Below are 24,025 nucleotides of genomic sequence, written 5' to 3' on the forward strand. Positions count from 1 at the left end.
GCTGGTCCATTGCATTAAGCAAGATTGATCTGCACACCCAGCATGGCACCCATAACCATTTAAAAAGCCATCGTTGGTGAGAGCCTGGACCAGGAGTGGAGGGTGGGAAGGGTTAGGCTGGAGCGTGCGGATAAGGGACCAAGTAGAGCCACTATCATAAAGGTATAGACCATTAAGCCCACGACCAGCTCGGCCCAGCGGGGAGCCACTCAGCAACCGCCATCGTGCGCAGGAGAACGAACAGCTTAATTAAAGTTTCATCCCACAAATATTCATGTGCATTTAATGATCCTGAATCACTTCATTCCACATGAATTATGAATATGAATGAATGAACAGAGGAATAAATTGAGCCAGAGGGGAAGAAAGAGAGAGAGAGAGAGAGAAAGAGAGCACATGAGTGAGAGAGCAAAAGAGGAATGATGGACTCAAGTGTGAGTGGTGGTGACTATGCACACACATCCTTGTGGGAGGTTAAGTGTGCGGGAACAAAAACAGCACGTGACCACGTGGTGCTAGGCTGGTGGCCTAGATCTACCGGCCAGCCATGCTTTTCAGTTCTTTGAATGCCCATTCATGTCCATTTCCCTGGAGTGGGTGGATGGGCTGCAGTCAGCCAGGAGAAGAGAAGGCTTTCCATGGGGAGGGGTGGGGTGGGGGGTGACCCCCCCCCCCTCCATACACCTCCATTATCACGCTTCCCAGTTCAATCAAAATAATGCCGATGTTTGTTCTACAAGCCGCAAGATACGAGATAACACACAGCAGCCAAGAAGCCATGTGTGGTAATCATACTGAGTGTGACGTTTTGACATCCCAGGCCGGGAGTGGTACCTCCACACACACACACACATTTCTAGCTTACATTCAATACACTTAAGTGTCTCTATAATGATTGGACTGAAACTGATTGGCAAGGCTCTAGCTCTACCACAGCCACTGGAGTAAAACCAATACATGCCATTCCAAGTAATTAGTCAAGGAGGCTGATTGCAAAAACGAACTAAAGGTTAATGGATGAAATAAGGCATGCATATTTAAATATATACGGCATACTAACCTTGGAGGGAAGTACATTAACCGACTGGAGAACAGCATTTCAGCCCAAAGATGAAGCCGATGCTGCTGCAGCTGCTGGATACACAACCCAGCCCCAAGAGCTCTACATTACCATATCTGGATGCACATATGCTAATGCTCGTTAGAAATCATCAACATTGTTACATATTTTACATCTTTTTCTCAAAACACGAAACCAATGAAGCAAACTAACCAAAACAACAAAAAAGAGAGAAAACAAATAAATAAATAACTGACTGCTTGTGAAACACAGCCATACAGTGGTGAAATGGGAGATGACACACGCTGTACATTAAATATTCTGATGTTGCCATTATTATCATCTAATTAGGATTTCCCTATGACATCGCTCAGAGATTTCTCATCATGGTGAAATGTAACACTCTTCTTCCATGAGACGCGCCGCAGAGTCACACCCTAGATATAATTCATGTTGACATGTTTTTAGCCAATATTTTTTGTCACACCAAGGAGCAGCATCTGTGCGGCTGCCATACTCCCCCAGCCAGCCAACAGAGTGCAACAGAGAGGAGTTTGGAATGTGCTCGTGCACACAGCTGCAGCTTCCTTGTTTCACATCTTCAGTATTTGACTAGAGAGTAGCAAGGAAGAGGTAAGGAAGACAGACATCAAGACATACACTGAAAAAGAGGGAGAGAGAGAGAGAGAGAGAGAGAGAGAGAGAGAGAGAGAGAGAGAGAGAGAGAGAGAGGGAGAGAAGGGGATTTGGGAATGAACTGCCAGGGCCAAAAGAGGAGTACATCTGTCTTTACCCATTTCTATCTCCTCTTTCTATCAAAGCTCTCCTGAAAGCACCTTGGCCCCAGAGTCAAATAATAACTGCTTATATTTTAACAGCTCCAAACATTGTTTTCCAGGAGCTTAGATGCTACCTCCAAAGAAGCATCAGTGCTTCAGAGGATCAACACTGCCATCTACTGCAAATTCATGAGAGATCATACCCCAAAGTGCAAGGGAATTCTTTTCATAGATGTCCTCATGCCATGCAAACTCTAGCATAGCTGATGTTAGAATATGTTTGTTTTTAACCTTATCATCTCATATCATCTGTTCAACCCGATGCTATGTGTACTGTACCATTATATGGAATGTGAACCAAACACACAAACTTATTTTCCTCTGAAAGCATCTGCAACATTAAGCAGTTTTTCACATCTCAGTTATGAATGACTTTAAGTCTCAGGTCGTAAGAAAAAGGTCACAGCAAACATTAAAAAACAGCTCATCTGGATCTGTTGACGAAGACATTCAGCAATATTATGACACCACTCCTTAAGAATTACAATTCCTTAAAGTTCTCTGGAAGTGTGCCCAGTGTAATAAAGCCAAGCATTGTGGAAAAGCAGAGATAAAATATAATTGCTATCCTGGGACAAAAAAATATTCCTGTTCGTGTGATGTTAAAGAGAACAGCACAGGTGTGGTTTTATGCTTTTACAGTCCTGATATTTAGAGCTGCCAGTTGAAATACTGAAAACTACTTTCACCAGCCAAAAGCATTTAAATTAGATCCTATAAACCAACATTTTATTACTGTGGCCATGTGATTACACTACTAAATAAAAAATGGTAACAACATTTACAGTCACAAAATTACTCAGAATAATTATTCAAGCATGTAATGTCAAAGGACCATGGGAAAATTGGTTGGTTAGTGAGTGTCTATGTTGGAACTAAACCAGTAAAGAGTAGGCCTGGGCAAACTCTGAAGTAGGTTGTACCCAGAAAACATGGTATACGTTTTTCACAAAATTACATCTGTTTGATTTACAAGCGGGGTTGCCACTATTAACACTCTTAATAAATAAATAAAGGAATTAATTTGTGATGGTTGTGTTAGTGAATGTAGTGAAAGGATGTTGTAAAAACACTGTGCACACGAAACATCCAAATGCACCAGTTCATCGGTCATTTAAATGGCACGATTGCTGCAGTGAGAGGCGGACCTCTCCGATGTGCCACGCCTATCTGAGCACGAGCACAAGACACAGCTGTAGTCCTTCTATGTGTCCCTCAAGCGTGACTGAAAAATCATTACACTTTCAATTATACTAATTAATTCAGCAGGCAAGGTCTAGCCAGCGCCTGATTATCATGGTGGTCAGGTTCTCCCATGGCTGCCTGGCTTGGCACTAAAGCTCTGTGGGATTGCCTCGCCCAAGGCTCCGTATTGAGGGACTGCGACTCAGCAATCTGATCTTGGCATTTACTTGGGCGGCCACGGGAATGTCTCATCAGCATTCTGGTAGTCGAGTCTCTTTTTAATGGATGAGGAGACCACCTGCTGGCAAGAGCTTAGCCAGACTAGGTTATCTCTGCTGGGACTATATTAGCTGTCTTCCAGCCGCACCCCAAGGTCACAAGTTTAAGTGGATGCGAAGGGGGTTACAATTTGTATTTTTTATGGATGGCACACCTCGTTGCCTCATGCATTGGGTTCATAATTAAATTATACTAGGCAATATGAGAAACACATCATGCATCCGCTAACATAGCATCTACCCACAAAAAGCTGATAAGTTTTCTGTAGCTCTGATACAGTTTGATAGTGTTACTAATTGAATGATGATTCCAGTAAATCATCATGATGATTACAGTGTTACTAATTGAATGATGATTCCCATGGTTTGGATGCCATTGTATCATGCCAACAACATGAAAGAGACAGCACAGAGATCTTGGTACTCCAGACTGAAGTTTCACTGGTCTACAATGGAGGAGTACAATCCTTTACAATTAACATAGCCAGTGTTGTAGGTGAAACATTCCATATTCAGAAAATACATGCCACCACCAGTTCTCTCTTTGCCTACATAAAGAGTTCTTCTGTCAACATATTCAGCCCAGAGCAAAACCATGCCAGACTACTGTTTGTGGACTTCTCGTCAGCCTTTAACACCATTCAGCCCCACCTGCTGGTTGAGAAGCTCTTGCATCAGTTCCAACTGGAGGCCAACTTTGTGGGCTGGATATTCGACTTCCTCACTAATAGATCTCAGCAAGTGAGAGTCAATGGTCACCTCTCTGACTTGGCCCTCACATCAACTGGCTCACCGCAGGGGTGTGTTCTCTCCCCTCTCCTCTACATTCTGTATACAAATGACTGTCGCTCTGTGACAACCGATAACCGACGCTTTGTGAAGTTTGCTGATGATACGGTTATTGTCAGCTTACTGAACAACGAGGAAATTTCACAGGGTCCGGTCATTGACCATTTTGTAACATGGTGTCAGGATGCCTTTCTTGAACTGAATGCCTTAAAGACTAAGGACATGTGTATTGACTTTAGGCATAATGTCTGTAACATTGTAAAAACTAATGGAAATAGAGGTTGTTAAAGAGTACAAGTATTGGATCCATTATTGATGACAAGTTGTGTTTTGAGCCAAATACTAGTTTGCTTGGCAAGAAAGGCCAGCAGTGCCTGCATTGCCTTAGGAAGCTGGCCAAGTTTAATGTGGACAAGAAGACCTTGATGACCCTTTTCTATACTGTAGGTCATTTGTTGAGTCAGTTGTCACCTTCTCCTTATCCCCCCCCCCCCCCCCCCCCACACACACACACTCATACTTTTGGATATGATTAGCCCACCCCCCCCCCCCCCTTTTTTGTATTCTTATTTTATTTATTCTATTGAATTACTATGTATTGACTGTTTACTGTTTTTATTGTGTTTTTTTTTAACTATGCCTGCAAGGTAGGCAACCTCTTTACTGTGTGTGTGATTTGTACTATACTATTTGCTGCACAACAAATTGCCCCATGGGGGGACAAATAAAGTAACTTGACTTGACTTCTAATCGTCCAAAACAGTGCCTCTTCTGGTAGCCTACACAGTGTCCCTCAAGACCATGCATTAAGCCAATTACAGGCTACGTGAAATATTTTACTTTTGAGGATGTAGGTTTTAGAATGCCACATCACATCTTTGGACTGAAAATGCAAAGTAGACATTTAAAGTCCTTATTTTGCATGCACTTGCATAAATGGAAGGGAGAACCCGATTGACTGAAAACTCGACTGTCGTTGTGAATGTACGACAGTACGCCCTCCTACGGCACATAATCGCTTTACGGCCATTTCAGGCCTGTTTATTTAGCTAGCCAGCAGGCTAACCAGACGTAACTGCCAACCAAAATACTTAGTCGGGGTAAAAGGTATTTCCTTTTATACATTCACCAGAAATGGGTGTTTCGGATGAAGCGGATCGGACTCTTTTTGTGGGAAATCTCGACCCACAAGTCACAGAAGAGCTGTTGTTCGAGTTGTTTTTACAGGTATGAATAAAACGTAGCCTAACGTTAGCTTATGGACAACGTTAGCGCTTAATTAACAGCTATCAGTTATCTGGTTATCTGATAATCATTTACATTTTAAGTGTCTAATTCATTTTCGAGTAGGTATTTCAAACACGTGTAAAGGCGTAACATCATGGACAAACTAACTTAACACAAATGAACACAGTGGCACTCTCGTTAGCATCCTAATGGTAAACGTTAACGTTCTTCTGCATTTGGAGCGTAGCATTACCTGATTGAGTCCTTGAAAATTAATGGAATAGTTTTTCATGTCACGTTTTTTGTGTGCCTAATCGCACTGAAAGTAGGGACTATATGAGTCTTCTCAGTATCTGTGTAGTCCTTGCCACTGCTCTTCAGTCGCTGCAGTTTCAGCGAGGGTGCCAGAGCTGTGATCTCAGTGTTGCAAACATTTCTTGTTGACGTTGGTCTGAAGTGATGAGGTTGCTTGTCTTCTGTGTGGTGATAAGCTAACTGTTGATACATTGATCTATAGCTATCTATTGCCTAGGCTTTTACTTGGGACTTTTGGATAACTTTGTTTTGTCATCATGCAGGCTGGCCCTCTAATCAAAGTAAAAATCCCCAAGGACAATGATGGAAGAGCAAAACAATTTGCATTTGTCAATTTTAAACATGAGGTTTCTGTACCCTATGGCATGGAGTTGCTCAACGGGACAAAGCTGTTTGGGAGAGCACTAAAAATTCAATTCAGATCAGGTAACTTTTTAATGGTTGTGTTTGGTATTAGTGTTTCAGCTTAATAGAAGTAAGCAGTTACGCTAAATCTGTCTTCTTGCTACAGGCAGTAGCCATATGAACCAAGAGGGGAAGAATCCTAGTCCATCAAACACACCTGGAAGGTAATTAAGCATGCAAGTTGTGCAGAGGGCTATAATACAAAGCAAAGTCACTGGCTTATGTAGGCAGCTTCAAGAAAATCTTGCCTTTTAGTTAACCCCTGGTTTGTTTGATTAACTGTATATTTTACCTGAAGTGTAAATATGATTGTATGATATAAGTGATTTAATATAAAATGTGTTGTTTTTTTGTTACGTTCTTTTGTTCAGGTATGACCGGCCAGATCAGATGGGCTCTCCGCTCTTCTCTACTCCTCCTCAAATGCAGAGATCTTTCTCTTCACCTGATTCACTACAGAGGCAAGCCCTGGTGAGTTTGTGTACTTAATTATTCATTCATCACAAGAGACTGATGATTGATTCATGTTGGCATTGCAAGAACCACCCCCATTTATTTCAATGGCCCAAAAAAGCTTTGAAATTCACCGTAAGCATCTTTTTAAACATTTCACAAGGCTAATTTCTGGCACCATAGAGTTAGACAATCAGGTGCCACTTTACAGATGGAGACAACATGGTGTACAATGATAGATATGTGGTTGAATTGGCAATTTCCTGCTGGGAGGATCTGCCAACCCATATGGATGACATAATTTGAGGCCATGGGAAATGTGGCAGCTAATTGGCTTGTTTGTGAAAATGGTGCCAGAAGTGAGCACATGTCAGACACCATTTTTAAAGATGGTGTCAGGATGCTAACTTACCCTCCAAATCCTGAACCCCTGGTTAATATCATGTACACAAGTCACAACCCGACATGCAAGTCTGAATGGGTCAGCACATCGCTCTGGTGTGTCCTCGCACATATGTTTTTTTTTTTTTTTCTTGTCAACTAATTCCTTCAAAGCCCCAGCATTTTTGTGAAACCTCCAGATATATATAAAAATGACCATTTCTATCATTTAAAGTTATCAGTCATGTTCCTCTGGATGTTTAAAAATTACTACTACTGCTAGTACTACTACTACTACTTCACGAGTTCACATTCCAAATTAGCTAAAAAGGAAAGCAAGTGAAAAAGCGTGTTTGGTGAGATCTCTAGCCAGGGTCATGGAGTGCTTGGCAGTAATCGTGCAGGAATCTACTGCACAGGCAGGAATCAAGCAGGATCCATGCATACTCCCCTAAATGCTATGATATTCCTATGGGATCCCGGATGTATGAGGTGAGGTGGTGGGTTGAAAGCGAGTGATCAAACCAAATGCTGCAGCATGAACAGGTAGGCTGGGAATAAATTACATGATAAAGACGCTGTAGGCATAGAACATTTTGTTACGCTCCTCCCGAACTTCCTTCTTCCGTTTAAAAACGTCATTAATTGCTCAACCCGTTATGCTCAAATGCACCCTGTGCTGTGTCAATACATTGCCAAATGTTGGTATGAGTGCTTGTCATATTGTGTGTGTGTGTGGGTGGGTGGGGGGGTGCCGCCATGTACCTTCTCATTTGGATTTTTTGTTGATTTTGTAAGACAGTATTGCACCTTGTTGTGTTCGCCAAACACACACCTACTGTAAGTGATTTCAAAGCAGGCGTTGCGATGCTGTCTGAGTCCTGTTGGGTCGTGTTGCTTGTGTGGGCAGAAAAGCAAAAAGAAACAACTGTCTGCCATCAGCCGTAGGCTACAGTCTGTTGCTAGTGTGATATCCTGGTGCAAATGAACAAAACGAACAAAGCAGTGCTAGCTTACCATTTGCATTAATATTGTATAATAATATACAGATATTGTACAATGAAACGGAATGAAACACAGTTGAGTGTTGTGGGAGAGGTTTCCCTTTCTCCCTGTGGTGAAATTAAAATTATTTATTTGTCCCTGTTCTTTAGTCAGGTCCTTTGTAGATCACTCCCAACCAAACTCCTGATATGATGTGGGTTAAAGCAATGTTTATCATATCAAAAATGGTGTTTGCCATGGAAAGCGACATATGAGGCTTAAAACAGCCATTTGTTTTGTCTTCTCTCCTACAATGTTTGCAATCAAGCAGATCTGATTCTTTTGGCAATTTCTATTTATATGTACATCTTGAGAATGAACCTTGGCCTGTATTTTTTACATGGCAAAGACCACCCTTTCCAACATTTCCTGGTGTTATTATAAGAATTATGAACTCCTTTTTTTAATATCTACCTCAGAATGGCTTTGGAGGACATGACATCAAACATTTGCTGAACGAGCTGCTAGCCTAGAATTTAAAATAAATGCTCCCTTTCCGAGTCATGGTATTGGCACATTGTATGGCACCGGTTAAGTTTTTCAGAGCAAGTGGAATTTGGCTGACAGAAACGTCTTAACTTAACCTGTCAACCCTTCCATAAAGGAACCAGGAGAAAATACCACTTGGCTTACAGTTCCAAATCCCCATAGTGCGGTTTGCGTCAGGCCAGCATCCATCTTGCCAGCACTTTTATTTATTTTTAAATAAATAAACTTGTCGTCTCCCCTGCAGATGAACAACATGTGGCAGCTGCAGATGCACCAGCTCCAGCAACTGAACGGAGCGTTCCCCATGGGCTTCCCGCCGGCGTTTGGAGGAGCCGCTGGTGGAGTCGGAGGAGGAGGAGGTGGTGGTGTTGCTGCAGAAAGCCCATGGCAGCTGGAGAACCAGTCTTCGAGAGGACATCGGTACTCCCACCAGCAGGACTCCGGAGGAGGCCATCACGGCCGAGATCAGCGCTACAGCGACGCAGGGCCGGAGCGGCACCGCCGCGACTTCCATCACCACGACGACCGCAGCGGAGGCCGCAACCGAGACTACCCCGACAGGAGGCGGGACCAGCGAGAGGGTTCTAGAGACACGCCACGGGATGGACGTTATCGACGATACTGACGACTGGAATTCTTCTTTTAAAAAAAAAAAAAAAGAACTGAGATTTAAGATGTTTTTAGAATATTTTTAATCACCTCATGAACACTTAAAAAAAAAAAAAAGTTATAGCTGGTTGGATTTTTAAACCACTGAATTTGGATTCTTTTTAACGTAAAACCTTTCTTAAGTGAGTTTATACAAGTTTTTTTCCAAATTGGATGTTTTTTTTTGGGGGGGGGGATCAAATTCATCATGAATACAAAAGTGAACACACTATTGTTTTTTTTTGTTTGTTTTTTGTTTTTCTTTGACAAATGTGTACTTTATAATGGTATTGTGTTGGAACAAAAAAAAAATATATAAGGAGCCATAAGAATGAATACTCAGGTTTAACCATCAATAATAAAAAAAAAAGCTCCTTTACATTTATATAAAAAAAAAGAAATGCATTCTAGACACCAGATTTTAGTCCTTTAATGGCATTGCCCCTGATTGTAAGGTCTCTGAACATTATTTGTTTATAGACCGAAAGATTGCAGACTGATCAGTTTTTAATAAAAATGGAATCCTCATGCTACTTGTTTCATCATATTGCCATGCAAGTAGGCTATGTAAATGAACAGTTCTGTATTTCGTGACATGCTTGCGATTGGTATGTCAAAATCTACTGATCGCCTTACTGTGCACACTATAGATAACCATGTGAGTGTACAACCCGAGAGCTTATCGTGGCTAAGATTCATATCTTATTTTCTCAGTAGGCCTTCAGAGGATGTGCCTTGTTATCCGTAAACCCCTTGACATCAGTTCAGCACTGCTTCTTTTGAAGACTATAGCTGACTTTAAATAGATAGAACACCCAGCCTACTTAAGAAGGGTTTATATGGTAGTCTGCAGGTGGCGCCACATAGCGTCATGGTGGAATCAATTAACAAAACAAGGCAGACATGGAAAAAAAAATAGCCCAACTTATCCATTGTGTCTCATGCATGATTATACAGCCACGGAGCCTTGTATGAACCAGAATAGCGAACTATTCCATGAGGGAAATACAAAGCGAACAGTTTAGCTGCATATTATAACATTATTAATTGTAACATATATTTAGACGAAACACTGATTAAAATGCAAATTTGGGTTAAAGAGTATTATCTTAAAGGTTTGGTTCTAGTTGATTGTCCGATTGAATGTGGCCATTTCCTACTCTCCTATATCCTTGTTCATCTCCAGGCTATCATTTAAAAAAGAAAGAAGCAAATCTGGGAAGGGAAGGGAATCAATGAAGAAGCAAATCTGAAGTACCATGTTGCTTGGGAACCTCTTGCATCACTTTATATTTGAGAAGCACTTGACCTGTCATTCATATGGTTCAGTTTTTAAACAGTGTCCATCCCAACCTTGATACTGTGTCCTCCTTGTCATTCCATATGATGACCTCTTTCGGTGTCTGGATTATGTGCGAGTATCCAGCCCAATATATCCAATCCCTTTTGTTCTTCAAATATGGAGGTTGAAGCCATGATTGAGGCCTCATGTTACAATTAGCTCCCTAAGCTGTGACTCCTCTATCCCTGGCACAACAAAGTGAGCGCAGCAGCAGAAATCCTTTAGTGTCCACACCGAGGTCATAATCTACCCTTCCGAAAGTGCTTACTGGACCCCTGGCAAGCGGCTCCCGTTCACATCACCGGGCTCGTACGTCCTCATAAAGCTCAGCGCGGCAAAAGTAGAGGTGCATTTGCACCCAGGCGCTCTAAGCCTTTTGTCTTGCCGTAATCTGGAGAGTGTCAGATTCCAGGCCTGATGCCTGGAAGCTGCGCTCTAATGAAGAGGATCCTCTGCTCCCGGGTAGGGTGCTGGATAGGAAGGCAGCCGATTCGGGAAAGCGCACAGGCGAGGGGCGGGTAGGGTGTGTGTGTGTGTGTGTGTGTGTGTGTGTGTGTTGTGGAGGAAGGGGTGGAAGGGTTCTGGACATAACTGTTTTAATTGATTGATCTGGCTGGCGTCGCTGGCCTAAGAGCTGCTGGATTAGTGTGCCTTTTGCCTCAGCCCCCACCACCCACCAACCCATCAACCCAGCAACACACACACACACACACACACATCACACACATGTTGCTCCCCTCCATAACACGGGTGTTGGTTGCTGTGCAAACTTTTAGAAATGCGCCCTTGTGATGGTCTACACAAACCTCACCCCCCAGCCCCACCACTGCCCACCCATCTGGTCCTGTCCAGGAGCTGGCATCCACCTCCCTGGATCTTAGCACTCAGGTTTCACACTGGACTCATGCCCCCCTCCCCATGTTCTACCCTGATACAGTCAGACAGAGTGCACTGCTTTGTCCAGTTGTTCCGATCTCCCTTTGATCAAGCCCTCAAACTCAAAAGGACCAAAGCTTTTCCTATGTAGATCACTAAATTTCCTCTTCATAATCCTTTATACTTTGAACCATCCTGCCATAGCCTCTGTGGTGTTATATATACACTGCTGTGCTTGGGAAAGGATAATCGTTTGTAGAGCTGTCCCAGGTTTCAGAATGTTAACTCGAGACTGCCCCAGAGCTCAGATGAAAGCCTGATATCCATCTGTAATAAGCATCATGCCCTTTAAGGTTACCACTTAGCCTTGGAAGTGATCTATTTTTCTGCCTTGGGATAAGGTGTTTCGTTATGGAACGATTGGGGGATATTTGCTTGAAAACACATTTACTCCCTCGGTGATAGTGCCTGACATTTAATGTCACGATTTTTTCAAACTTTGGTAAAACCTCCTAAAATAAAAACAAACATGCCACATTAAATAACAGCGTTAGAGAGGGGACACCTTTGTAGTTCTCCATCTTTATAGTCTACCTCGCTATAAGCTTAGGTAAAGTCAAATAAAAGAAAATAGTGTTAAAATACAGCCACGGAAATCCAAAAATAAGAAGTTATGTTCAGGTTGCAGGATTAAGCTACTTTTTTTGCAATTTGCAATTTTGCCTAATAAAACGCAACAGTAGTCTATAGCCTAGGCTTTATACATAACTGTCCCTGTTTAAGCAAGCCTTGGCGCAACCATCATTTAACAAAAAAAGTAAAAGTTCGTTCGTAAAAAGTTTGTTTTAATTCACATTTTAATTACTGTCTGACTCGCGAATAATTAAAAGCCAACAGTGCAATGCCCATATTCTACCCTATATCGTGAATGCATTTGTTTGGAGTGGATGGAGTGGAGTTTTCTCGCAAACTTAGCCGAGGGATTCATAAGTAGGCTATATAGGATACATATTAACATTATCGAACAATTTATAGGGCGATACGTGTTTTTTCAAAACGCACTGTTGAAATTCTAAACGTTGAGATCCAACTTTTATTGTCTCAAACTTAGAATTTAGCCTAGTTATTAGGCCTACACTGCATCCTACATTAACATTACAAAATAAACAAGGCATAATTAAAGGTTTCAAATAGGCTACATGTTGCCTCTTGTTGAAAGTTTTAATACACAGGTGTGCGCATCGGCTTCAATTAAATAAATCACAGAACACTTGTGAGTTATTTGCTATAACGACATTCAATAACAACTATTAGTCTGTTTTTCATAATTTAGAACAGCTGTTTTAAGATCCGTTAGGGGAGCGTAGTTCAAAGTTAAAAACAATTTTCTGGAGAGGAAAAAGTAAAATTGTGTTAATTCCGTCCCTTTCTTTTAAATAAATAGTGTCTCCCTCTTTAAAAAATATAAAAAAGACTACAACATTTTTGGAAGACAAAACAGTTCAACATAAAGTAACAGGAAAATTATGACACTTAGATATCCATAACGAAAACTGATAAATAAATACACGTAAGCCTATGCCCTAAATGAAATAAAGCAAATCGACATATCATGTATTGCAAGTAGAAGCCTACGCGATTAGTCTACTTTAACAATTTCTGATGAATTCCATTGCTTCCATTTGATTAATATTGCCGCATGTTCATACGGCTTTTAATTCATTGCCCTAGAACTACTTTAATTCTAAACATAGGTCACACAAGTTCTTCGTTGTTTTAATGTCTTATGCCAATTGTGTTGTTGTCCTTAAAGAATATAATTGAAATGTTCAAACGTCAACATTTCACTTTGCATATGTGCGTCATTGGTTTACTAGCAAGAGGGAGAGAGAGATAGAGAGAGAGAGAGAGAGAGAGAGAGAGAGAGAGAGAGAGAGAGATTAGATCTGTTGTTACTGTGATTGGGGAGTTGGTTTATATAGCGGAGGTTGCGGGCATGTTCAACTCAGATCATTAGTATCCGCTCGGAAGTCAGTGCAGCTCATTGCACTTTCAGACACTGACAGAGGCAGATGACACACTGAAGACCGGACACTGTTTATTCTCAATATTCTGCCGGCATGCATCAATAACACAGCAGCAGACTTTGACGTTTCTTTAACTTTGGTCTGTTGAGCGGTTGCTGTTTTTGACTTTAAGAACTTTTACTGCGCAGTGACGCGCACACAGCGAGCGAACATGCACTGTCAAGCCGAGCTGAGACTCGCCTCGCCAGGCCAACTGAAAGCAGCCAGGCGGCGCTACAAGACGTTCATGATCGACGAAATCCTCTCAAAGGAAACTTGTGATTACTTCGAAAAGCTTTCGCTTTATTCGGTGTGTCCTTCTCTCGTCGTCCGTCCCAAACCTCTACATTCATGTTCGGGTAAGTTGCCTAGAGCTCTCATAATATATGCTACTGTAATGTAGGCTAAAAGCTGTGTAGCCTAGGCAGTAGGCATAACATTTTTGGTTGGTTTTTTTTTTATTACGAATTAAAAAATTGGGTCAGCACGACACAAAGGCAGAAATTACACATGACTAAACCGAATGCTGATTAATTAGTGACTGAATTGCAATTATGAATCTGAATGAAAAGCCTATGGAACTCGATCTCGCTTGGAGAACGAGACAATCATCAGCGCATTTATTATTATTATTATTTTTGCTACTGTATGAAGCATGTGTAGCCTGTCTTGCATGATAGACACATTTAAGGCACATATTGTGATAAAATAAATAATTAAATTGTAATCGTTACTGTTAGTCAGCTAATCATTTCAGTTGGCTTTTTATCTTCTCATAATGAGAGGATTGTGGGACAAAACACCTGTTGATAGCCCGTTATGTCAGAGCGATCGCAGATGCAGTGCCATTCCCTGGTATGTTTCTCGGTGATTGTGTGAAGTTTAGTAAAATGTTATCAGCTTCATGATTTGAAATGTAAATGTCTCGCCATGGAGTAGTTTTGTAGGCTGGCTAGTAGGCTGTTTGATAAAGTAAAGGAAAAGTACAATTAGCTCATCTTTCTCTCTATAAAATATAAAAAGCCAAGGCCTAGGGAAAATATTGTTATTATTATTATTATTATTATTATTATTATTATATTATTGTTGTTGTTGTTAGCTTATTATTGTGCCGAACGCATCCACAATGTCTCCATTATTAGGGCTAGTTGATAGGCCTATCCTATAAGCCTACTTACGTTATTCTAAAATGCTATCTGCCTTTTCAAGTCATGCAGTTTTACAGTATGCATAATGTTGAGCAGCATTGTTAGCATCCAGTTATTGTTAGGACTAGGCATATATTTTCGAACCCTCAATTTAAGGCTCATTATTAATTTCATGACATGAACGCGCGCGTGCAGGCTATTCAGTGCATTCAGTCTTTTGTAGCTGGAAAGTGTATTAAAAGGCTTACCATTCCATTTAGAAGAAAGCCATGCCATCATGATAAATCTCTCATCACAACGGTGCTTCCGATGTCCTGTTTTTTCAGTAAAGACATCATGCGTGTGACATTCTATGCGTAGCCTATCACAAAATCAGCGGCATCAGGACTCAGGCCTACCGAAAGTATGTGCTCATTTTCATAATGTAAGCCTCCAATATCTGGCCTGACAGACTTTATTTTACTATTTTACAGACAGATTTGACTGTCTTTGACACAGTTAATTGCACATACGCCAAATAGGCCTAGAGATTTTACTTTCCGCAAACCGATTACCTTCTCGTCCCCTAGCTTATTGGTCTCGTGGACTTGAGTAAATGAGACACGTCTTGTAAAATGTCCGTATGCTTAAAATCATAGCCTACACAGTGAGACGTTGTCCACCGTCATTACGGTTATTCCTTCATTTCAGTAGAGGCCTACAGGTCTGTTTGGCACCTCGCTGACAAGAGATATTTGAGCGTTTCCATTGACAGCCGCTTTTCTGAGGTTGCGATCTTGACCTTTCGGTAGCCTACGCAGAAATGATTAGCCCATGACACGTTTGGTCAGCTTGAGCATGTGCTGGTAGTCTACCATTGTGGGTCACTTTTCAGGGTTTCAGGGCCTACCTGCTTCAACACCAATAATGTGGGAAAAAACGAGATTGGCAATTTGTTGTAAGGGGTTAATTCAATGTAATTTGAGTAAGTCCATGTAGGCCTACACAGGCTTAAGTAAGGATTTGAGGAAGTGGTTTGATCTATGGTATTCGAAAATAAGGCATAATGAGTCAATGACTCATGAAACCACAGTGATTTACAACCTAGGCCTAGTCTCCTCCTCAAGGTGAAATGATCAACAACATGATCAACAGGTCCTTCTCAAAACAAGCATGTCCCCTATTAAACAACAAAGTAAAATGTAATTGTTGCAGTTATTTATTCTTATTCACAAATAGAGGTCTTTCAAATTGGTTCATTTTAATAGCTCTATTGCTGTACACACACAGACATATTCAAAACCAAACCAAATAGCCAAACAACATTCTTAAATTAATTCCATATTCTTTAATCCATAATTCCATGTTTGATCACTCATTTGATCAGAAACTGGTATCATTTAACTTAACCTTATGGCACAAACCACAGCCTCTGCAGTGGCGAAACCTATTGAAGCATTCCCTTGACCCAGCCCTGCTTCCTCAGAGGAGAGAACTCAGCATCAGTAACAACATTCGCTGTCTTGTACCTCTGTGTAAACTATGCAATCGGAGATGCCCTATTTGAACCCACACTGTGGTTTGTAGGGACAAAAATAAATTGGGCAATTCCTCTCATCATTCTTATGCGGTGCTTGATCAGAACAAGAGGACAGAGTGAGTGTTTTGGCAGCCGGGAGCCGGACGGATAGAGTAACCTCCGTAAATATCAGAACCCAGTGGCCACCACTTATTTTGAAGGCAGAGTGGTGTGAGACACTAGATATGCCAGTACTTCAATGGCCCGTAATGCTGAATATAGAAGCTGGCAGGCATGAAGGGAGCCGAGGCTGTGAAAGGCCATTGAGCAGTAATCTCTGAGGATGGAGCAGGGCTGCTGCACAAGTGGTGGCGTCGCAACCTCTTGAGGGGGGGTGGGTGGTGTCTTGTCATGCTTTCACCACTAGAGGCTGATGTAGGACCTCCATGTTGAGTTCAATGGAGTTCGATATGACAAATATTGAGACACAAACAGGTTCTTAGGCAATATCCAGTGGAAGTTGTTAATTAGTTAGATGAGTAGGTACGGAGATACAGGATGCGGTTATCAGAGAGGCGCATGGCAATCCGAGCCAAGTGACTTCATGCCACAGCGTGGGAAAACAATTAAGCCACTTCATGAGATGCTTACATATTAGTCATGCGGCAGATGTTCAAAAGAGTCATACTTCCTTTGCCTGGATACAAACTCGACTAAATAGTTTTAATGTGCATAATAGCTTACCTGGAACAAAAGAGAGAGATAGGGTGTGAGAGAGAAAGAGACAGAGAGAGAGAGAGAGAGAGAGAGAGAGAGAGAGAGAGAGAGAGAGAGAGAAAGAAAGAGAGAGAGAGAGAGAGAGAGCGAGCACTAAGAGGAAACAGCACTGAGAACAAACCCTGAAATGAATACGTTTGGCCTGACCCCCTCCGTGCACGGTTACCTGGTGGGAGATCAGGGAAGAGAGCGTAATGGCAGGTTGTAATATTTCATTTGGAGACGTGTCTCTCAGCGAAACCCAGGGCAAGGCTTTTAGAGGCATCTGGGGGAAGGAGGCGAAAGAGATAGAGATCAACGCCGGTGTAATCTCCCATGTCAGGGTGATGAAAAATGGCCAAATAGGGGAGTACGCGTTTGTGCAGGAGTGTGCAGGGAGGTCTTTGGTGGGGCTTAGGGAGCTAAGCAGGAGGACAAACAGTGTTTTCATCCTGCCTTAATGCCTAATCCTGTGTAGACAATAAGACCCGCAATTGACCATGACCTGACCTAATAGTTATACCCATACACGCTGACAGAAAGGCGGAACGTACATGGTTTGATATGCTTGTGTACACACATGTAAGCACACAAGCAGACGCACATGCGCACACTCTCTCACCAACACACACACACATGCATGTGTGTACGTGCTCGCAGACACACACAGACACACACACACACACACACTGCAAGCACACATACACATACACACACACACGCACACAGTACAGATTTGCTGATTTCAGTATCTCGATAATATATACTTAGTTCAACACTTAAAAGGCATCAGTCTTACGGTGTTTCCCCCACCCGATGTCAACCTCAAGACTAAATTCAACAGGCATTGGAGTTCAGCTCTAAACTTTGCCTCGGGGTAAATTTGTTTGCCAAAGGAAAAATTCACAGGGTTGCATTTCATGTTTAAACACTTATATAACACTTACAGGGAACTTGATACCTCCTAGGTTTGTGAATGGTACTCAACGTATAAAAAGAGCTGAAATACTCTGGATACTGTAAATGGAGAAGACTTGCATTGCATTGCAAGTCGGTTCACCCCGTGTTCAGCAATCATGTTTTGAAGCTCTCACTTAATAATTATCTTGACCAGAATCTTTGCAGTCAGATTGTTTTCTTTACATTTTATGAAACAGTTACCATTGTATTTTTGAAAGTTAATATTTTTTGTTTGACATGCAGTTTTATATAAAATGCTTTACAAGCGAGGTGCATTTGGAACGGACTAGGCTACCAGTCGGTTAAGGACCACGTATTTCAAAGTTGTTGGGTCGCTGGGGGTCATGTTGCCTCTTGTTCAAAATGCAAATATCTTGCTGTCAAGTTTTGTAGACTTAATTTGATGGGTGAAATAAAAAAAAAACTTTAAATAAAAACAGAAAATAAAAAACAACTCCTATATCTAATACAACACTCTCTGCCCTGTCACCACTTGTTGTTACCAAAACATGATTTAGCTCAAGTTCATATGTAGGCTGCGGCAAGTGCCAAGGCTGATATCATCTTTGAAATCTAATGATAAAGGCGGCTATGCTAACATAAAATAACCCTGAGCTTAACACAAGCTACCGGGAATTTTTCCTCATTAAGTAAATGCAGTGAGGCTAATATAATTGGCGTCCTTTTCAAACATGACAGGACGCTGACAGCGATCTCTGTAAAATCTGTAATCTCCCTGTCTTCTCACAAAATATTTACATTAACTGTTTATCAATGAAAGGTTTACAGTCGGGTGGGAACCACCTGCAGCATGATGAGACATTGGAGGGGGCAGATAAAAGCACTGGCTAAGGAGCAGCAGCAGCAGTGCCCTGACACAGCTGGTGTGTCTGTGGAAAGTATTGACAGGCCAGTGATTGGTTGCATGCCAGCACGGTGTCATCTTAAGGGCTAAGAGTGACAAGCTGACAGAAGTCCAACATGGTTTCCAGTATTACCAAGACATCTCCAAAGCTTTAAAGATCACTTCTCACACAAGCAATTACCAGAGAGTCTTTTTTTAAAACACACACAAACATGCACAAACGCATACACTCAAACAGACATTGATAGATCTCTCCATACGGAGATGGATCACTGATTATATGTAGGTATTTTGTTGTTTAGATGTCTTTAAGTCAAACTGGCAAAATGTTGTCTCTACCATCACCAGGAATCACATTTTTGGAGGATGATGCTAAAAAAACAAACAGAAGAAGGTTTGAGGAAAGAAAGAATACTGAAAAGAGTGAATGAGTGACTGTGCATAGAGTGAAAGAGTGAGCTGTGGAGAAGAAAGGCATCATGCCTAAACTCGCAGCAGTGGTGGCGGTGGTGTAGTGGTTTTCTGAGGTTGGAGCTTAGCCATGAGCTCAACACTCCGCCATGATGTCATGCCTGTTGATGAACGCGGAGCTGTCGCTAGGGGGCTGACACTCACACACGCACACACGTGCACACACACACACGCACACACTCACACAAACACGCTGAAATGCACATGTAAGCACATGCACATACTCGCACAAACACACAGACAGACCACACGTATGCTCTCATGCACTCGCACACACAGACTCATACACATGCACGTGCACATACAGTACATGCATACACATACACACACACACACACACACACACACACACACACACACACACACAGACACACACACACACACACACACACACACACACACACACACACACACACACGCACGCACACACACAGCTTTTCAGCACTTTTCAGACCACCCTTTCACTTGCTCAAGGCCACATAGTCCATTTACTGGCAGTGGTGGGTCTGCATCAGTCATCTTTTTCAGAGATGACAGAGGGACGTATTTCTCTGTGTGCTTGGTCATAAAGTATTGAGCCATCTGGTCTCCAATGGAGTTGGGCATGATTTACCCTGTCTTGGAGCTGATGATCAGATAAGAGCTTCACATCTCTGGACAACAACATCTACACTGATGACGCATAATAGTCTCTCATCTTTCCTTTATTGCCTCTCTATCGCTTATTTTCTTTATAATGTTGTGTAGTCTGTGCCAATGTCCTCATTACTGTGACTCGTAAATCTCATCAACGCAACTGTTTTTATATCTCAGCAACATTCTGCAACAAGCTCTTCCTTCTGTGCCTTTGTGTATAATATTACAGATCCATGCATAAAGTTTGTGTGTGTGTGTGAGAGAGAGAGAGAAGAGAAAGAGAGAAAAAGAGAGAGGGAGAGAGTGGAGAGGATGGAGACGGAGGTGGAGAAAGTATGTGGGATTAATCACACACTGAGTTGCAGGAGAGCACTTGCACTTGAGACATTCATTTGCTCTCCAGAACCAATCGCTCGGTCCATGGAGTTCAGAGGGCCCGTGTAAAACACAGAACACGTCATAGAGGCAGAGCCAGAGTTCACGCTCTCTACATCAGACAGGCCACAGCTTTCACCATTAACCTCTCCAATGTGAGGGGAAAAGGGAAGCTACTTAAAAAGACAGTCTAAATGACTGAAATTTAAACTGAAGTCATGCAACGATGTGAGGTCAAGACTAATGGAGCACACTTTGGATGAGAAATGTTTTACTCCACAGTCATATCGTGGAAGGCATCTGTCTATGTGTTTTTCTTTTTTCTTTTCTATGCCTCCATTTTCAAGTATTTTGTGGGGGATGGGAGGATGGGATTATCATTTCATCTTTCTCTCTGTTGCTCCTTCTCAGGGTCTTCCTCTCTGCGTGCGTACCCGCTCCTGTCCGTCATCACCCGCCAGCCGCCCAGCATCCCTCACCTGTCTCCCCCGTCGCCGCCCGGACAGGTGTCCCACCTGCCCCTACTCTCCCCTCATCATCATCAGCGGCCGGTGGAGCCGGCGCCCAGCGAGACGCCGGTCAGCATCAGCAGTGAGTCGGACACGGAGCACTGCGGTGCGGCGCGCCTCAAGAAGCCCCGTCGCAGCCGCACCATCTTCACCGAGCTACAGCTCATGGGTCTGGAGAAGAAGTTCCAGAAGCAGAAGTACCTCTCCACACCCGACAGGTAAACCACGTTCTCAAAACAGTCACAGGAGTCTAAAGACTCTGAATTGATGAATAAATGCACATAACTACATACATTGTTTTGTATTTGATTATATAAAATCCTAAAAATTGTATTTGTAATTATTTATTTCCGAATTGACATTAACGTTGTGTATTGTTATAAATATTGCTATTTTTCTATTGAGTAAATAGAAAGGAAAGTTCAAAAGAAAGTTCTAGAATCTTATGCACAAGGATTAACACAATACACATGTAAATCATGTGACTAGTGATATATCTGTTTGCACTTAGTGAGTGTTTCAATGGCGCAGAACAGCACTGACATTGATGAGTGAGTAGTGATCATTGAGAGGACATGGGCAAAGTCTGTTTCCTGTGCGCCCAGATACGCAAGGTCACCAAAATGTTTTGCAGTTAAGAGAAGGAGACGTTTGCGAACATAGCAATATATCACTGGGAGGGTGGGTCTTGCCATGATGGTTTTGAAGATACATGTACCTCTGTCACTGGATGCCAAAATAACCAGAGGGCCACGTCTCGGGGCAAAACTGAAATAGTTTAGTGCACAGAAACAAATGCTATAGATTTTCGTTTGAGGTAGATATTGGTGATTGAGTGACATTGATTAACGTTGTGACATTTTGATTTATGTACATGGGAATATATCATGCATTGCTGAGCACTGTTAGCCAGAGAATTACCTCAATGTTCTAGTCGAGACAAGAGTAACATTTTAACCCCGTACTTTTGAAAAGAAAAAAAACACGCCTCAGAGAGAAACACTAACCTATTCAAGAATCAGGGACAAATGCCAACAAAAGCAAACAAAAATGTATTACATTGATTTAATGCCAATCGTTTAATATACATGCAGGTGTATATAAAATACTTTTTTTCGTTGCACAATGAGATGAGGTAATATCCATGTCTTACAGTCCTCTCTCATGGGTTCATTTTGGAACTCTGAATTAAGGCCATACACACACTTTTTCCAGCCCCCTCACAAGCTACTTTTAGGTTCAGCCTTGTGGCCATATTTCCATTATTGCCCCAGTGTGGGTTTTCTTCTCAGATGTGTTTTACTTGCCCCCCCCCCCCCCCCCAAAAAAAGACACAAAAAGTGTAAACGTCATCAACTAAAAATGAAAGTAAAAAGCAAAAGGTTGTTACATTCACAGAAGTCCGTTGTCATATTTGTAGTTGAGCTTGAGGCTCTCCAGGAAGGATAACAGCGGCTCAGAAGCTGGAGGGCTTCCAGGTCTTTGCAGAAGTATCACTATCGACCCCCTGGAGACAAAACTCCCACAAAGCACCCTGTTGCAGTGTGGGGGCCTCCGCCATGGCCTTACAGTCGAGCCTCATTGTACCGCAACTTATCTCTCACTCCACAGTCCCACAGGGGGAATCTCCTGCAGCCATCCACAGACACTTTAGTGACACTTCCAAACGTCTCACTTGGCTCTCAATCTCAGATCTCTCAGTAATGAGTTGATCCAAGCCACAGGGGGTTGGGGAAAACACTAACACAGGAATCCCCCGTTTCTCCGAGCCAAAGATGTGTGCCCGCCCGGCTCTTGTTTGTTGTTGTTTAAGAGAGAGAGATAAGTTTAGGTATGTCTCGATGCCCTTGGCTCTGAGACATTGCGGTCTCCTCTCTCTCTCTCTCCAAGAGCATACACAAGCACCCAGATAATCAAAAGGATCAAAGACACATAAATATGCCACGGTTCAGCCGGTAATGGTTTCTATCATTTTGCAATAATGATTTTATAATGTTGAAATTACTATCATCATCCTCATCATCATTATGTGTAATGTTGCGTTTAAAAGTCTCAACTGGAACACGCGGGGCTTTAGCGAGCTGATTAGCCCACAGTTATTTTAACTGCTTTTTAAGTGAATGTGTGGTTCCCCACACGAAAACTCCTGAGTGGAACTCATTCTGAAGCTGAGTGCCTGTGCGACAATAACACTTTCTTGCTCAAAAGTGTTTTCTGCCACTAGGGCCTGTCAAGCCTTGCATGATGAATCATAACTGGCTGATTTGAATTTACACTCAGTCATGTGACAGCGTGTCCACATAAATCCTGTGACAGTAATTTGTCAAAAATAAAAAACTTAAAAGCAAAACAATCCAAGATATTGAGATATACATCAGAAATCCTTGAGGCAGGGTTTAAAAAAGAGACTGTCTCTCTCTCTGTCTCTCTCTCTCTCTCTCTCTCTCTCTCTCTCTCTCTCTCTCTCTCTCTCTCTCTCGTTGAGTGAAATGAAGGAGGAAGGGAGAGGACAGTGAGAGCAGGAGGAACGTGTTGGAGGCCGAGAGAGCGCGGTGGATGCTAATCCGTTCATTTCCAGCGGAGCTCCACCGCGCCGGTCCGCAGGCGGAAAAAATCCTTCCATTTGAGTGTGAAGGACTTTGAAGGGAGACGCAGTCTGCGATCTGTAACTGGACAGTCCAGCAAGGCGCCGTTTGATATCTACCCCCCCCCCCCCCCCCCCAATCCCCCTGATACTTCTCCCAGCTTCAGTCGTCCAGCACTCATCTCTACTCCCCTGGGTATCACATTACAAACTAACCAATAGCTCCATTAGTCATGGCCGGTCCAGATGCTGTGGAAGAGTCCAGAAAGAGAACACAGATCTTCCCTCCACCCCCACCCCACCCCATCCTCCGTCTCTATCTCCCGGCCCGCAGCAGGCCTGTGATTGGGCAGCCTAAGCTGGCACAGATGTAGGGTGAAGGTGCCAGGCTGGAGGTGTATGATTACAGTGAATTGGAGAGGAGACCATCGAATGGCTGACTGTCTTAGCATGTCCCCAGTTGGGATTAGTTCGATTCTTGAGTTTGAGCCGTCTCTTGCTTTGAATCAGACTTGCAAATTGCCACCCAGGAACAAAAGTTGAACTTGAACATGAAAATACCCTTTGCATGACACCCGCTCTGCTCTTAACAAATGCAATATACTGTATGTGTACATCTGTTTAATACACAGCCGTTTTTAAAAAAGAAATTACAAAAACATGGTCACTCACAATGCCCTTTCTTTTGCCTGCAGATTGGATTTAGCTCAGTCTCTGGGCCTGACTCAACTTCAGGTGAAGACCTGGTACCAAAACAGACGCATGAAGTGGAAGAAAATGGTGAGTGTGAGTGAGATGAATTATTTTGCCTGAGGATAGAAGTGTG

At 42.5% G+C, this 24,025-nt stretch overlaps 2 protein-coding genes across 3 annotated transcripts in view; both read left to right on the plus strand.

Moving 5' to 3' along the window:
• Positions 1-5,115: 5,115 nt before the first annotated feature.
• rbm7 (RNA binding motif protein 7) lies at positions 5,116-9,646 on the plus strand. The gene is made up of 5 exons (XM_042064264.1): positions 5,116-5,378; positions 5,957-6,119; positions 6,205-6,262; positions 6,470-6,569; positions 8,710-9,646. The coding sequence occupies exons 1-5, from the start codon at positions 5,286-5,288 to the stop codon at positions 9,088-9,090; spliced, it is 795 nt and encodes a 264-aa protein (XP_041920198.1). The 5' UTR covers positions 5,116-5,285; the 3' UTR covers positions 9,091-9,646.
• Positions 9,647-13,360: 3,714 nt separating this feature from the next.
• barx2 (BARX homeobox 2) overlaps positions 13,361-24,025 on the plus strand; it is a 13,046-nt gene continuing 2,381 nt past the window's right edge. Inside the window, exons 1-3 of one of the 2 annotated variants that reach the window (XM_042064262.1) lie at positions 13,361-13,756; positions 20,518-20,833; positions 23,895-23,985. In XM_042064262.1, coding sequence (XP_041920196.1) covers positions 13,570-13,756; positions 20,518-20,833; positions 23,895-23,985 — 594 coding nt within the window. In that variant the 5' untranslated portion in view covers positions 13,361-13,569. The remainder of the gene's footprint in view (positions 13,757-20,517; positions 20,834-23,894; positions 23,986-24,025) is intronic. The other variant, XM_042064263.1, reaches the window with a different exon arrangement.

The sequence above is a fragment of the Alosa sapidissima genome, chromosome 15 (assembly GCF_018492685.1).
Source record: "Alosa sapidissima isolate fAloSap1 chromosome 15, fAloSap1.pri, whole genome shotgun sequence".
NCBI classification, from domain to species: domain Eukaryota; kingdom Metazoa; phylum Chordata; class Actinopteri; order Clupeiformes; family Clupeidae; genus Alosa; species Alosa sapidissima.